This window comes from Alternaria alternata (genome assembly GCF_001642055.1).
Source record: "Alternaria alternata strain SRC1lrK2f unplaced genomic scaffold CC77scaffold_5, whole genome shotgun sequence".
NCBI classification, from domain to species: Eukaryota; Fungi; Ascomycota; class Dothideomycetes; order Pleosporales; family Pleosporaceae; genus Alternaria; species Alternaria alternata.
The window spans coordinates 36,270-48,949 of NW_017306194.1; the positions used below are offsets into that span (position 1 = coordinate 36,270).

At 53.9% G+C, this 12,680-nt stretch overlaps 2 protein-coding genes across 2 annotated transcripts; one reads left to right on the forward strand and one right to left on the reverse strand.

The window, feature by feature from the left end:
* Positions 1-1,665: 1,665 nt before the first annotated feature.
* Positions 1,666-4,792, reverse strand: CC77DRAFT_930216 (AIP3-domain-containing protein; the record flags this gene model as incomplete). The annotated part of the gene is made up of 3 exons (XM_018534151.1): positions 1,666-4,520; positions 4,574-4,643; positions 4,730-4,792. The coding sequence occupies 3 exons, from the start codon at positions 4,790-4,792 to the stop codon at positions 1,666-1,668; spliced, it is 2,988 nt and encodes a 995-aa protein (XP_018388353.1).
* A 5,470-nt stretch (positions 4,793-10,262) lies between these two features.
* Positions 10,263-12,054, forward strand: CC77DRAFT_1058679 (general substrate transporter; the record flags this gene model as incomplete). The annotated part of the gene is made up of 3 exons (XM_018528154.1): positions 10,263-10,432; positions 10,522-11,323; positions 11,413-12,054. The coding sequence occupies 3 exons, from the start codon at positions 10,263-10,265 to the stop codon at positions 12,052-12,054; spliced, it is 1,614 nt and encodes a 537-aa protein (XP_018388354.1).
* Between the last annotated feature and the right edge of the window lie 626 nt (positions 12,055-12,680).

The window sequence follows — 12,680 nt, forward strand, 5'->3', positions numbered from 1 at the left end:
AGAACTCTGAGATCTTTGCAATGAGATGATGCCGATGTGTCCGAATGCACTAACCGATTTGTACCTTCCTTTGCTTCGGTGAACAAGTGCCTTGTATGTTCCCAAAATTGACATTGAGGTCATATTCAAATCTAGTGTGTCAGGAGATATGCTGGTTCATCTATCTGCATGGACATTTTGCCGCGGGAGCTTTCTTAGATCATGAAAAGGTAGGAAATAGTTCCATCACCGCTATCATAAGGACTTCATACCACAATTGGAGAACAAGCATTTAGCGCTTCGAAGCTTTGTTAGGGCGTGATCGCTCTCCTTTATGACGATGCATTGCGATTCACTCCCTCACGTCTTAAGAGTTGCGAACCACTAGTCGTAAATCTTCACGGACTTCCCACCCTTCAACACCAGCCTACCGTTCTTCTTCTTTGAACTCTCTTCTTCAGCCGCCTCGAGCTTCTCGCGAAATTCTGCAATCTTTCTCTCATCAAATGCACCCTGAAGATCCTCGCTGTCTATGTAAGACTGTGCAAATGACCAAGCGTTATTGTATACATCTGACTTGCTGTGTACTGTCAGAGATAACTAGCAGGACTGCCCATGATAGTAATCACGGTGAGAGTGGCTGGCGACTTGATGTACTTACTTATGTACGCACGAAGAACAAGATTTCAGGCGAGATGATACGTGATCCATTGCATTACCATGATGCTGGGTACCAACATCTCAACGTTCCAGCATCTCAGCATCCCTCACACTAATATACCCAACGCCACTATCGCTATGCATAATCTCGTACCACGACACAAACGCCTTACCAATGCTACCATCAATAATTACATATTACAGATCCCATGGACTCCCAATGAGATAAGACCTGCCGGTTTGTACGCTCCTTCATGAAGACGTAGAGCACATTGCTCACGATCTTCCCAATAACCCTGAAAACCAATTCGCAAGGTTCTTCCCACCCATACTGGGGGTAAATGAAAGTACGCTATCTGCATCTCTATCTCTATCGCTGCCACTCTCCTGAAGACTGTCTGTACTGCTGTTTTCAGGCGTATGCGGATTGGCGTCTAACGTCTTATGCGAGCCAGATTTGATCACCCTGGAAGAAACGTGTGGGAAGGTCATGCCGCGTGAGCGAGGCGACGATGCATCTAGGCTGAGCTTTCCTCGATCACCAAAGCTGTGGGAAGTTTTAGGTGTTCGGTGCGACTGAAAGGTTCTGGGCGTTCCACCTCGTGAGATTGAGAGTCGTGGCCCAAAGACCGAAGAGCGGATAGGGGAGGACGTATCCCTATCACACGATGTGAATGGTGATGTGATAGCTATTGGTATATTGCGATGGGTCCCAGACGTATTGCTTAGTAGCGTAGACGTCGGGACATGGTCTGTCTCGGATATTGAAGGGGTTTCATCGGCTCGTGCATCGTTGTTGACCACTCTAATGGTTGAAGTAAGAGGGCTGTCACTCTCCGTAATTGTAGACGTCGTCGTCCCTGTTGTTAGATCCAACCCCGTTGCCGCTGCAAGTTTGGTTTGCATCGACAAGGGAACACCGGCGGTCTTAACCCAAGGACGGACTGTGAACTGTCTTTTGGGAAGATCTAAGACGAAAGATCAGCTCAAACACAAAAGGGAAGGCTAAGAATAGATGGCAGGTGTCTAGGCAGCACCACCTTCATCTGCCTTGGCCTCCTCTGGGTTTTCTGCTGGGGCTTCAGCCTCTCCATTCTGGCCTTCAGCACCGTCGCCGTTGGTCGCTGCCGCGGCGGCGGCAGCGGCAGCGGCTTCAGCCTCTCTCTGCTGTTTCTCCGCTTTGGCTCGTTGTCTTGCAGCTTCCCGCTCAAAGTTCTCCTTTCGCGCGCGCTCGTCTTTCGCTTTGCGGAGGCGCTCTGCCTCCTCGACGCCGCCACTCTTCTTGAGCTTGCCCTCCTCGACAAAGTTTCCAAGCTCGCGCTTGAACTCATCATCGTTCCTAGTCTCAAGATCACGCTGTCGCGCCTTCTCAGCCCGCTCAATGGCCTCAAGCCTGCCTTCGTGGTTCGGCTGCAGGGCTTTGACTTCGCCAAGCACACCATCTCGAGCCTGACGTGGATCCACGGCTTTGTCAAGAGCAACCGCATTGAGCATGTTGCGGCCACTAGCGGAGCGCATCCCCTTTCCAGCCTCTTTCTCACTTTCAAGATTCTGCTGTTTGGTCGCCTGCTCAACCAGTTCAAGTGTTTGTGCTGCTTTTTCGAGATCGTCCTGCAAATCGGCCGCCAATTCTTCCTGCATGGTGAGCATGTCTCGCTCTTCGCATACAGTCTGTAATTCCTGTTCCCAGATCTTGGTCCAGAGGGGCTTCTCTTTAGCGAGGAGATCCTGCAATTTCTTGAGCTCTGCAGTAGCAGTCGAAAGATCCTTCGCAGTAGTCTCCAGCTGACGGGGAAGAGGTCGCACACCACGTAGGACCACGTCCTTTCTGAGATCCTCAACAAGATCCTGCAGGTCGTCCACCCTGTTAACAATCTTCTCTGAGTCGTCCTGCAGGGCCTTCTTCCCGGTGTTGATGTAAGCGCGACCGCTGTCTCCATCAAGCGAGGGCAAGGCAGCCTTTATAGCAGTCGATTTGACAGCACTAGCTTTTGTGCGTATCGTTGACATGCTAGCCTGTATGTCCGACACAAATGATGAATAGGTCTGTCGAACGACTGCCAGATCACGACGCAGCGACTGGACCTCGCTAAGTTGGGTGGCCGAAGTAACATTGTCAGGGGAAGGCGCGCCTATTGCAATAGGGCGAGAAGGAAGTAGTGCGGAGTTGCGAGCTGAAGAGAGAGGCGCCGCGGAAATCCCAGCGATCTCCTTCGTTGTTTGTTGTTGACGTTCGGCCACTCGTTGTATGGTTGCCTGCTGATCTTCGACTACTGTCTTTATGCTCTCAACAAGTTTGCTGAGTCCGCCAAACTTATCGTCGATGTGACTTTTTACTTCGTCGAGTTGTTCTACGTTTAGGACGAGCACAGATCTATCTTTGATGTCGTGGATATCCTCGAGCTCGTACCGTACGCCAGAAACAGGATCCTGGATGTGGATCTCGGGCAGATCGCCGTAACGGTGGGTATCCCAGGCAAACTTCTCGATGAAAGCAAGCTGTAGCCGAGCGGAGGAGAGCTCAGCACCGTCTGTGAAGACATATTTTTTGATTTTGCTTTTATATTGAAGGAACAAGGTAAGCTCTTTTCCTTGCTGAGGCGATTGCTCTGGGATGAACTGTGAAGGTTGTGGAGAAGGTGTCTTGGCTCTGTAAGAGCTGTTGCGGCTGGCTGTAGGTCTGGATGGTTCTTCTTTCACTGGCGATGCAGATCCAAGCTCAGCCGGCTCTGATAATGGACCGTTCAAAGTAGCACCTAGTGAAAGCTGATCGCTTTCCGGGAATCGTGGCTGTGCGAGCTTGTCGTCTGGTGTCTTTTGAACGGGACTGTCTTCGGGCCCATTCTCTCTAGGTGGTAGAATGCTCGGTGCGGTGCTCTGAGAACTTTCCTCGGATATGCGTCTTTCGTTGGGCTGATCGAAAGAAAACTTGGTTTCCACAGCGGGTCTCTGTTGCGTTAAACTCTGATTCGACCGCTGGCGGTTGTGCATCATGGATGCTCTCGTTCGAACTGCATTCATGGATTCGCGTACATCCCGTCCCCTATTCGGTATGGGCGAATTCTGCACTGGTGGAAGTGGAATGCCATTTGTTCCAAGATGCTTCTGGATCTGGTATGCTGAAAATCGGCGTGAAGCCCTGCGTTCAAGCTCACCACCTCTTTGCAATGCTGCCAGCGCATCTTCCTGTTTCGGTGGGGGTGGAGGTGGAGGGAAGTCGACAGGGTAGTTGGGTCGCGGAGGGTCGGGCGTCTTGGGCATGGCATCGTCTGCTGGATACGGAGCAACGACAGGCGTCTGCTGAGCAGTGCCGCTCGATATGGACGAGTCTGTAGAGAGCTGGCTTGCGGCGGTCGAGCGGTTCGCTTTCGGGTTCGAAGGGAGAGCATCGTACTTGCTTGGAGAGGCCCGCCCTCCAGCTACCGAAGATGAACGCGGTGGAAGATCGGGGCCCCCAAACGCTGGGCTGTCACCTCTCGAGGGGAGCCTTTGACTTGCTGATCTTGGCTGTTGATGTTCCTCAACCTCACCACTGCTCCCAACGCTGCCCTGGCGCGGGCTACCACCGCCGTTGAGAGAGCCGTCTCTTCCTGTGCGCTGCCGTAACCGCTGTTGCTTCTTCTTCAGGCCGTGGAGCAGGTTTATTATGATGTCTCGTATCCGCGGGAGGAAATTGTCGAGGCTGGCTTGCGATGCTTCCTGGCTCAGCGTCTCCTCTAGTATGCCACGCAGTAACTCGGGGACGTTTCCGAGGTCGTTGGTATCGACGCCGATTGCGTTGAAGGCGCGTGACGCGATGTTGAATTCATAGCCCAGACGCACGTAGACGTCGGAGACCTCGCTCTCGGTGGCTGTCCCGCGCGACCATAGCGTCAACGTCTCTGCAGCGTGTTAGCAGGTGTTGTATGCGGGGCTGCATGCGCCGTGGACGGACCGAGGAGCTGCTTTGTGGCGACGAGCAGATGTGTGACGGACTTTTCTATCTGCGAGAGCTGCTGCTGGGGCTGCATTTCATCTGTGGTCAGTGGCTGTTGTTTGGTGTTGGGCGCGGAGAGAGAGAGCGAGGGAGAGCCCATGTTGCTGCACGTACATTCTTGGGCGCACGGCGTGAAGACCCCTGAGACGAGCGGACAGAAGACGACTCCTCTGTCATGTTGCCGGGTTGGTGTGGCGCAGGTGTGCGGCGTCAACAGCAGAGTGAAGGGCCGGACTGGAAGCGCGAAGGCACGACGACACTCTATCCCGGGCAGCAGTGTTGGCGACCACGTTGGGTGCACCGACGTCTGAGATGTCTGGGGCGAGCTAACACGAGAGTGGCTGGGCGGCACGTGGAGCAGTCTCACCTCCAACCTCGTAGAATTGTTTATTCCATGTGCCAAACGTCTCTACGTCATGGGCGGCGACAAGAGGTTTGTTGTGGGAAATGGTGCAGCGTGGCTTTGGTGTTGGCCGTCTGCGTCTTGGGCATGTGTGGCTAAGGGCGAGTAGCCTACCATGGAACATGTCATGCTCCGTCGCCCAGCATACGCTTCTGACATGAGTCTGCCATGTAGCCACCACGGCAGCTGCAGACCAGCGCAGACTACGGCCGGCGTCCGGCCTATCTTCGCGCTACTCGATCAAGCTGCTGCTGGGTGCGTGGTTGACTGGGGTAACCATTGTGTGCATGCACCTCTAGTATGCTTGGAGCGCAACGAACAGGTGTTGCCCCGTAATTGTAGATGCCCTCTCTGCGTCTTCTGCTCGACGTGGGCGCGCCTCGGACGCCAAAAGCATGTGCAGAGCAGAGTGAGGCGCGACGTCTAGCCTACGACAACGACGCTCTTGGCGACGAGCGCAGCCCTGAACAGGCCACGATCAATTGTCACCGCTGTCGTCTGCTCGACTGGGCCGGCTGTCTCGCTCCCACCGTCTCCTCTATTCATCTCGCGCGCCATCCTGCGGCCTGCCTGACCGTTGCGCTCTCGTGCCGTCAACCGAGCATTCACGGCTACTGCCTGAGGCTGGCCTAGTTCCCGCACCTTGCACTTGTGTTTCATCCAGGCGATCCGCTTGGCGTTGCACCTCACTCTCGACCTCTGGCTGCTGTTCGGGCACAGCCTCCTATACCAAGTCACCACCGCAACTCCGCCGTCCGGCTGCCCCCTTCCAAAGCTCGTCGACTCTGCGCCTGCTGCCGCATTGAGCGTCCTGCGCTACTCTCACCCTAGAGTTGGAGCTCCTTCCTCCCCCGCCCATCGCTCCTTCTCCCGCAACCACAAACCGAACCACCGACCCACGCTACTGAGCTCGCCCGCGCTTCCCTCTCCCCATCCATGTCCGCTGCCGCTGCGACTCCGAATACCTCCTCCAATGCTCTAAACCCCGCCTCCAATTCCGCCAGGCAACTGAAGATGAGCACTGCGGCCAAAGGCATCGACGCACAGCGAAAGCCCGGAAGCCCCATCGACGGCGGTCACAAGTAAGCTCATGCTCCTTACACCTTCCACATGAACATTTCCCCTGCCTCCTTGACCCGCTTGCTCCTTGTCCAAGAGCCTGCTTGCATGCCTCGAGTGCTTCCACAATGCGGCATATTCTCGTGTGACGTGCCGTCGGTCACATGGAGTCACGGTGCGACTACCCTGTCCACTAGACGGCTCCCTCCTCGTGCATTGTGCTCAATTGCCTTACATCACCATGTTCTTTCTTCCACACCACTCCATCCACCTGCACCTGGCCCAATGCTGACTTGGCGACTTGCAGAAAACCTCCCGCCAAATCGGCATGGACCCAGGGCACCAATCCCATCACCCAGCGCCCGACTCACTCTCCCACCCCCAACGGTGCTGTCAACTCACCTAAGCCCCCACAGAGCTCGACGGCTGCCTCCGCCGACAACGCTTCCGCCATGAGGCACCTCAGCGACCGCATGATGTATCTGCTGGCCAACCTCACTGTAAGTGCCAGCTGGCTCTCAATGCAGCACGAGTGCGCAAGACTGACCATCACAAACAGGGGCTCCCGGGCATCATCACACTTAAGAATGGCGACAAGTACTCCGGTGTGCTCTCAGGCACCTCACTAGATCCTAGCGAGTTACGATATGTCTTCAAGATGGTCAAGAAGCTCTTGCCCGCGAGCAACGCTCAGACCAACGGTGCCAGCCAGTCATCCGACGACTACGTTGGCTCAGGGGACTACCACGTAATGTCATTTGACATGAGCGACGTGGCTGATTTCAATGTCAACAACGTGGTTCTCGACAAGTCCCAACTGAAGGGCCCAAATGGTAAGTGCCAGAATCCAAAACTAATCCGCATGCCACGACTAACAAAGAAGGCGCTTCTGGCTTCCGCACTGACACCGACATTTCTGGCAAGCTCGAGCTCCGCGAGCGCAACCTCCAGAAATGGGAACCGTCCGAGGTAGATCCCAACATGACTCTTGAATCCACTGGACGGACCGGCGATTGGGATCAGTTCGCCACTAATGAGCGCATGTTCGGCGTGAAGAGCAACTACGACGAAAACCTGTACACGACTACAATTAACAAGAACGACCCACAGTATGCGGAACGGGCCGCCCGCGCTGAGAAGATCGCTCGAGAGATTGAGGGCAGTAGCGCAACCAACTCACACGTTCGCGAAGAGCGAGGAGGATACACTGCGGCCGACGACAACGGCGACGAAGAGGACAAATACAGTGGAGTACGACGAGACTTCCCAAATTTGTCAAGCGGCCAGTCCAACCGATACACCCCACCCGCACGACGTGCCCCCGCCCCTGAAGCGACAGTGCCTGGCGCGCCAGTAGACCCTGCGATAATCTCATCCTCTGTTGCACGACCTGTCTCGCAGTCGACACAACGTGCTGCAAGTCCCGCAAAGCCAGCAGCTGGTACACCTGAGCCTACGAAAGTCCCGGAAGCCGTTAATGATGCTTCCAAGGCGCCATCAAAACCCACTGATGCGCACAAGGCTATCACGGAGCAATTGCAGAAGCCAACTAATATGATCAAGTCGGGCGTCGCTGCCATCCCTCCTAGGAAAGCTGGACGGCCACATGATGCCACTACAAACGTTGAGCACGATCTTCTCGATTCGTTCAAGCAATTTTCGGCTGCTGAAAAATTACGCATTTCCGACCGCCAGAGGCAGTTTGCTCGAGAGAACAAGGCTGTAAAGCTTAACGATCTCAAGAAGTTTGCGCTCAATTTCAAGTTGAGCACGCCTGTACCGTCAGATCTTGTGCCCATACTCGCTAAGGACGAGACGAAGCAGCAAGCCATCGTTGACAAGGCCAACCGACAAGCTCAAGAGATGAAGACTACATCTCCGAAAGCATCAAGCAGTATTGCTGACCCAAAGGCTGCTGCACGCTCTGTTGTGAAGCCTGAAACCACTCAAGCCTCTCCTAGCGCCAACGTAGACCGTCAACAAAACCAACGTCCCCGACCAGGGCAGCCAGCCTATACATCTGCTAGTATGCGGGGCTCTCACCAGAACATGAACCAGATTCCTCCTCGTAACCAGGGACTTCTCAGCACTCGTTTGCAGATGAACCACCAGCAGCACAAGCAGCAAGGTGCTGTGCCCTATAACGGTGTTCCTCAACCGATACCAGCTCAGGACATGCGCATCCCACCTACTGGTCCTTCGCAGCCTTCGAGCGGTGCCCAGACACCTTCTTCCAGTGTATCTACGAGGTTCAACGTCCGCGCTCATGAGTTCAAGCCGAACCCGGCTGCCAGTACCTTCCAGCCTGGCGGAACTCCCAGTGCAACCTCTAGCCCTCGGCCGAACTCTTCAAGACAAGAAGTACGCAAGCCTCCTGTCACAAACTTCTTCACTGGCCAACGGCCCACTGTGAAAGTGCTGGATGGACCGACAACCTTCAATGCCATCGGACGCCTCGAGAAGGAAGCCCAATCGAGTGATAAGCCCCATCACTCCGATATTGCGCCTCCGTATAAGACACCTCCTACCTGGGACTTCCCTTCTTCGAATACACATAAGGGATACGAGCAGCTGTTCGACCATGCCCCTCCGCCCGCACCGTTGTCGGTACCACAACACGTTATGACCAATGGCCCTATGCCTCATCAGCATCAATTACCACCTCATCTTCAGGGCGCCCAAGGTATGGCACAAGGGCCGGCAGCTCAACACACGCCTCGCGGACCACCAATACAGCCGCATCTTGGCCAGGACCAGCATCATTTCGGGGGTCAACACATGCAGTATTCGCATTCGACGTCATCGGTTCAACCTTCACCACGCCCTATGGCGCCATACATGTATGGCGCGCAGCCACAACCGATGCCAGGCTATCCTCAGCAAGTCCCACAGTATGGTATGAGTCCCGGCATGCAGCACGCCACCATGCGGAACTCACAAGGCGGCCAGTTCATGAATGGCCCAGGGCCGGCGATGGGTGGCCAAATGATGACACAACAGCCGTCAAACGGACCTTTCATGGGAATGCCTGGCAATCCGCAGATGCAGATGTACTCTCCCGCTCCCGCTCCTGCGTACCCCCAATACGGTGCTCACATGCCTGGTCCTGGCGCTAGCGGATTTCCTAGCCCTAGGCCGGGTGCGCCAATGATGAGCCATCAAGGATCACAACAAGGACACCACCAACAACCGCCCATGATGTATATGCAACCTGGTGCACCAGCTCCTCAGATGTACCAAATGCAGCCAGCAAACAGTAGGTAGCACGTCAGTGACTGATCCGACATGACTAACATCATTCCAGTGACTCCAATGCGAGGACCTTTCCCACAGCCATACCAGGGCGGCCACTATGGCTCACCGCAGCAGCATCACCAGTTTCCCCAGCAACATCGTGGTACACCCAGTGGAAGCTACTCGCAGCCTATGATGCAACAGCACTCGACGGGTCCCCAGGCTCCGCCCACTGGTCCCGCTAACCATGCACCGGACGGCAGCAACGAACCTAAATGAGAGCCTTCAAAGTAAGCTGGCCGCAGATGAGCGGTGTCCGCAGCGGCCTGCTTCCTAAGTTTCGCGACATGCTCTCCGTGTCTGTTTACCAGATTTTGCTATGCGCTTAGCGTGGATGTGTTGATTAGTCACCATGATGAGTGGCTTGAGGCATAGCGACAGGCGTTGGCAGGGCATGATAGGTGCATAAGGGATTACGGTATGGACCATTGAGTCATGGACATGCAAGATACGACAAGGGAGGGAAGGAGCTGCCACGTTCGCTACGCTACACGCGATCGCAACGTGCCACGGAGGAGCAAGTCATGAGAATTGCTTTGGCGTTCTCCGACCACGAGCAAGCGTTGAAGGGGGCAAGTGGAAAACTACAAGCAAGAAGAGCACGTTCATGTGAGCGCATGCTTCTCTACCACTATCAATACTATCAAGTTCAAAATCCACGTTCATGTTCTCGTGCCAGTGAAGACCCACCCCTGCTTATTATGCAGGTGACATGGATCACCAGGCACAGATCTGACCCACCTGCTAGCGTGCAGCCAGCATTCCGCGCTCCCGCAGCCATTCCGACACTACCCCAGAAGACAGCTACTGCCAGCTTCCCCTTCCGTACACGCTTCTTATGTCTGTGTATACTGTATGCCGACTTCAGATGAAGACTTGGAACTACACAGCATGAGTGACGCTGCCGCAGAGCCCCTGATTTCCAACGACCGCTACGATGAAGACGACAATGAGAGTATAGGAGAGGATGAGGTCGACGAGAGTGCACTCTTATCTCCAGGGCTATTTATATGGTGTCTGACTATATGTGCTGGGGTTTCTGGGCTGCTGTTTGGATATGAGTATGTATCCATGCATGGTTGCGATTCTTTGTGCCATGTTTCAGGGCATCTACACCGGTGGAAGCAAACACATACTGACAAGGTCGCAGCACTGGTGTAATCTCCTCCACGCTCATATCTATAAATACCGACCTCTCCTCCCGACCTCTTACCACCCTCGACAAGAGCTTGATCACGTCTTGCACCTCGTTCTTTGCGCTTCTGGCGTCGCCTTTAACGGGTATTCTCGCTGATACATACGGTCGTAAAACTGTGATCCTCGTCGCGGATATACTCTTCATACTTGGTGCACTGTTGCAGGCATGGACAAGCACTGTTGGAGGTATGATCGCAGGTCGGTCCATCGTCGGCGCGGCAGTCGGAAGCGCGTCGTTCGTTGTACCTTTGTATATTTCTGAGCTGAGTCCCAGTCCTTTCAGGGGGCGACTGGTAGTGGTGAGCAGTCTTTTCATTACTGGAGGTCAGGTTGTCGCTTATATCGTTGGGTGGCTTTTCTCGGAGAAACTGCATGGCTGGAGATGGATGGTTGGTCTGGGGGCCTTACCAGCTGCCATACAATTCGTCATGCTGTTCCTCCTCCCTGAGACACCGCGATATCTTGTCAAGGCTGGACAAATTCAACAAGCGAGGAAGGTGCTGGGCAGAGTGTACAAAACCGACGAAAATGGGACAAAGTTGGTCAATGCCGTACTGAGGCGTGTGGAGAAGGAGATTGAAGAGGAAGAGGATGCTGCGGGATTGCGAGGTACTCATGATATGGCTAAGAGTGGTTGGAGAGCCAAAATGGACAGGATTCAGGACAACTTCTCCCAGCTGGTTGCGATTGGGGGCAATCGTAGAGCGCTGATTATCGCATGTATGTTACAGGCCTTTCAGCAACTATGTGGATTTGTAAGTCTCTTCTTCTCGAGTTCTCTAACGGTGTACATGTGTACCCTCGCCAACACATCATTCTTTGATGACTGCTAACATGGCATCAGAACTCCTTAATGTACTTCTCCGCCACAATCTTCCGGCTCGTCGGTTTCGAATCCCCAACGCTCACCTCGCTCTCCATCGCCATAACAAATTTTCTCTTCACACTGGTGGCATTCCATTATATCGACCGCATTGGGCGCCGTCGTATCCTCCTCTGGTCCATACCCATTATGATCATCGGTCTTGCCCTCTGCGCCATCGCATTTCTCTTTATCAACCTTCCCACTGAAGAAGCGTCTGCCACGGCCATTGCTGGAAACAACAAGATTTGGCCTCTCATTATCCTTTTTTCAATGATAACCTACGTCGCTGGCTATGCTATAGGTATGGGAAATGTCCCCTGGCAGCAGTCAGAGCTTTTCCCTCTCTCGGTTCGATCTTTGGGTTCTGCAATGTCTACGGCTACAAACTGGGGATCCAACACTTTTATCGGGATCACGTTTCTGCCCATGATGAACGTCTTCACTCCAGTCGGCACATTCGCCCTCTATGCAGGGGTTTGTATGATTGCTGAAATTGTGATTTGGAGGATTTATCCTGAAACAGCGGGGCTCGGGTTGGAGGATGTGGGTGGGCTGTTGAAGGATGGGTTTGGGGTTGGAAATAGTGTGAGGAAATTCAGGGAGAGGAACAAGAAAATGTGATGGGCAAGAGCACTTTAGAGGTACGTACATGAGAAGAGGGTGTGTGTGTATGGGAATAGAAGCGGATGTGATGTCCAAGTTGTCGATGAGATTTGAACATGACAACTGTTCGTGTGAATGATAAGAGCTGACATCTGAGCATAAATACCACTCTTTCCACTTCGCACTTTCCCCCCTCGTTCTTTAGACTCGTAGCCACACCCACGCATCTACATAATCAACTTCATCACATCGACGAACTCATAATCATGAAATCCACGACCCTTCTAGCCACGACCCTCAGCGCTCTAGTAGCGTCCGTTCCAGTCCATGTTTCTTCCTCACTTCTTCCCCTTCCTTCAACTCCTGTATTCAGATCTGGCATGATGTTAGATAACATGCCTCCCGATAACAACCTCCCAGGCGGCGGTATCGGCTCTTCGTCTCCTAACGCCATACACGATAAGCGTGCCCTCGTAAAGGAGGTTTCAGATACACTCGACTCTTCTACATACTACGACGCAGCTGCTGAGAAAGAAGCAGAAGAGTTGGCTCTCGTGTTGGATGCTGCAAGTGAGAATGTAGCGGAGATTGAAGGTGCTGACGACGATGTCAAGGTGAACAGGTGACACACAAGTCGAGGAAGG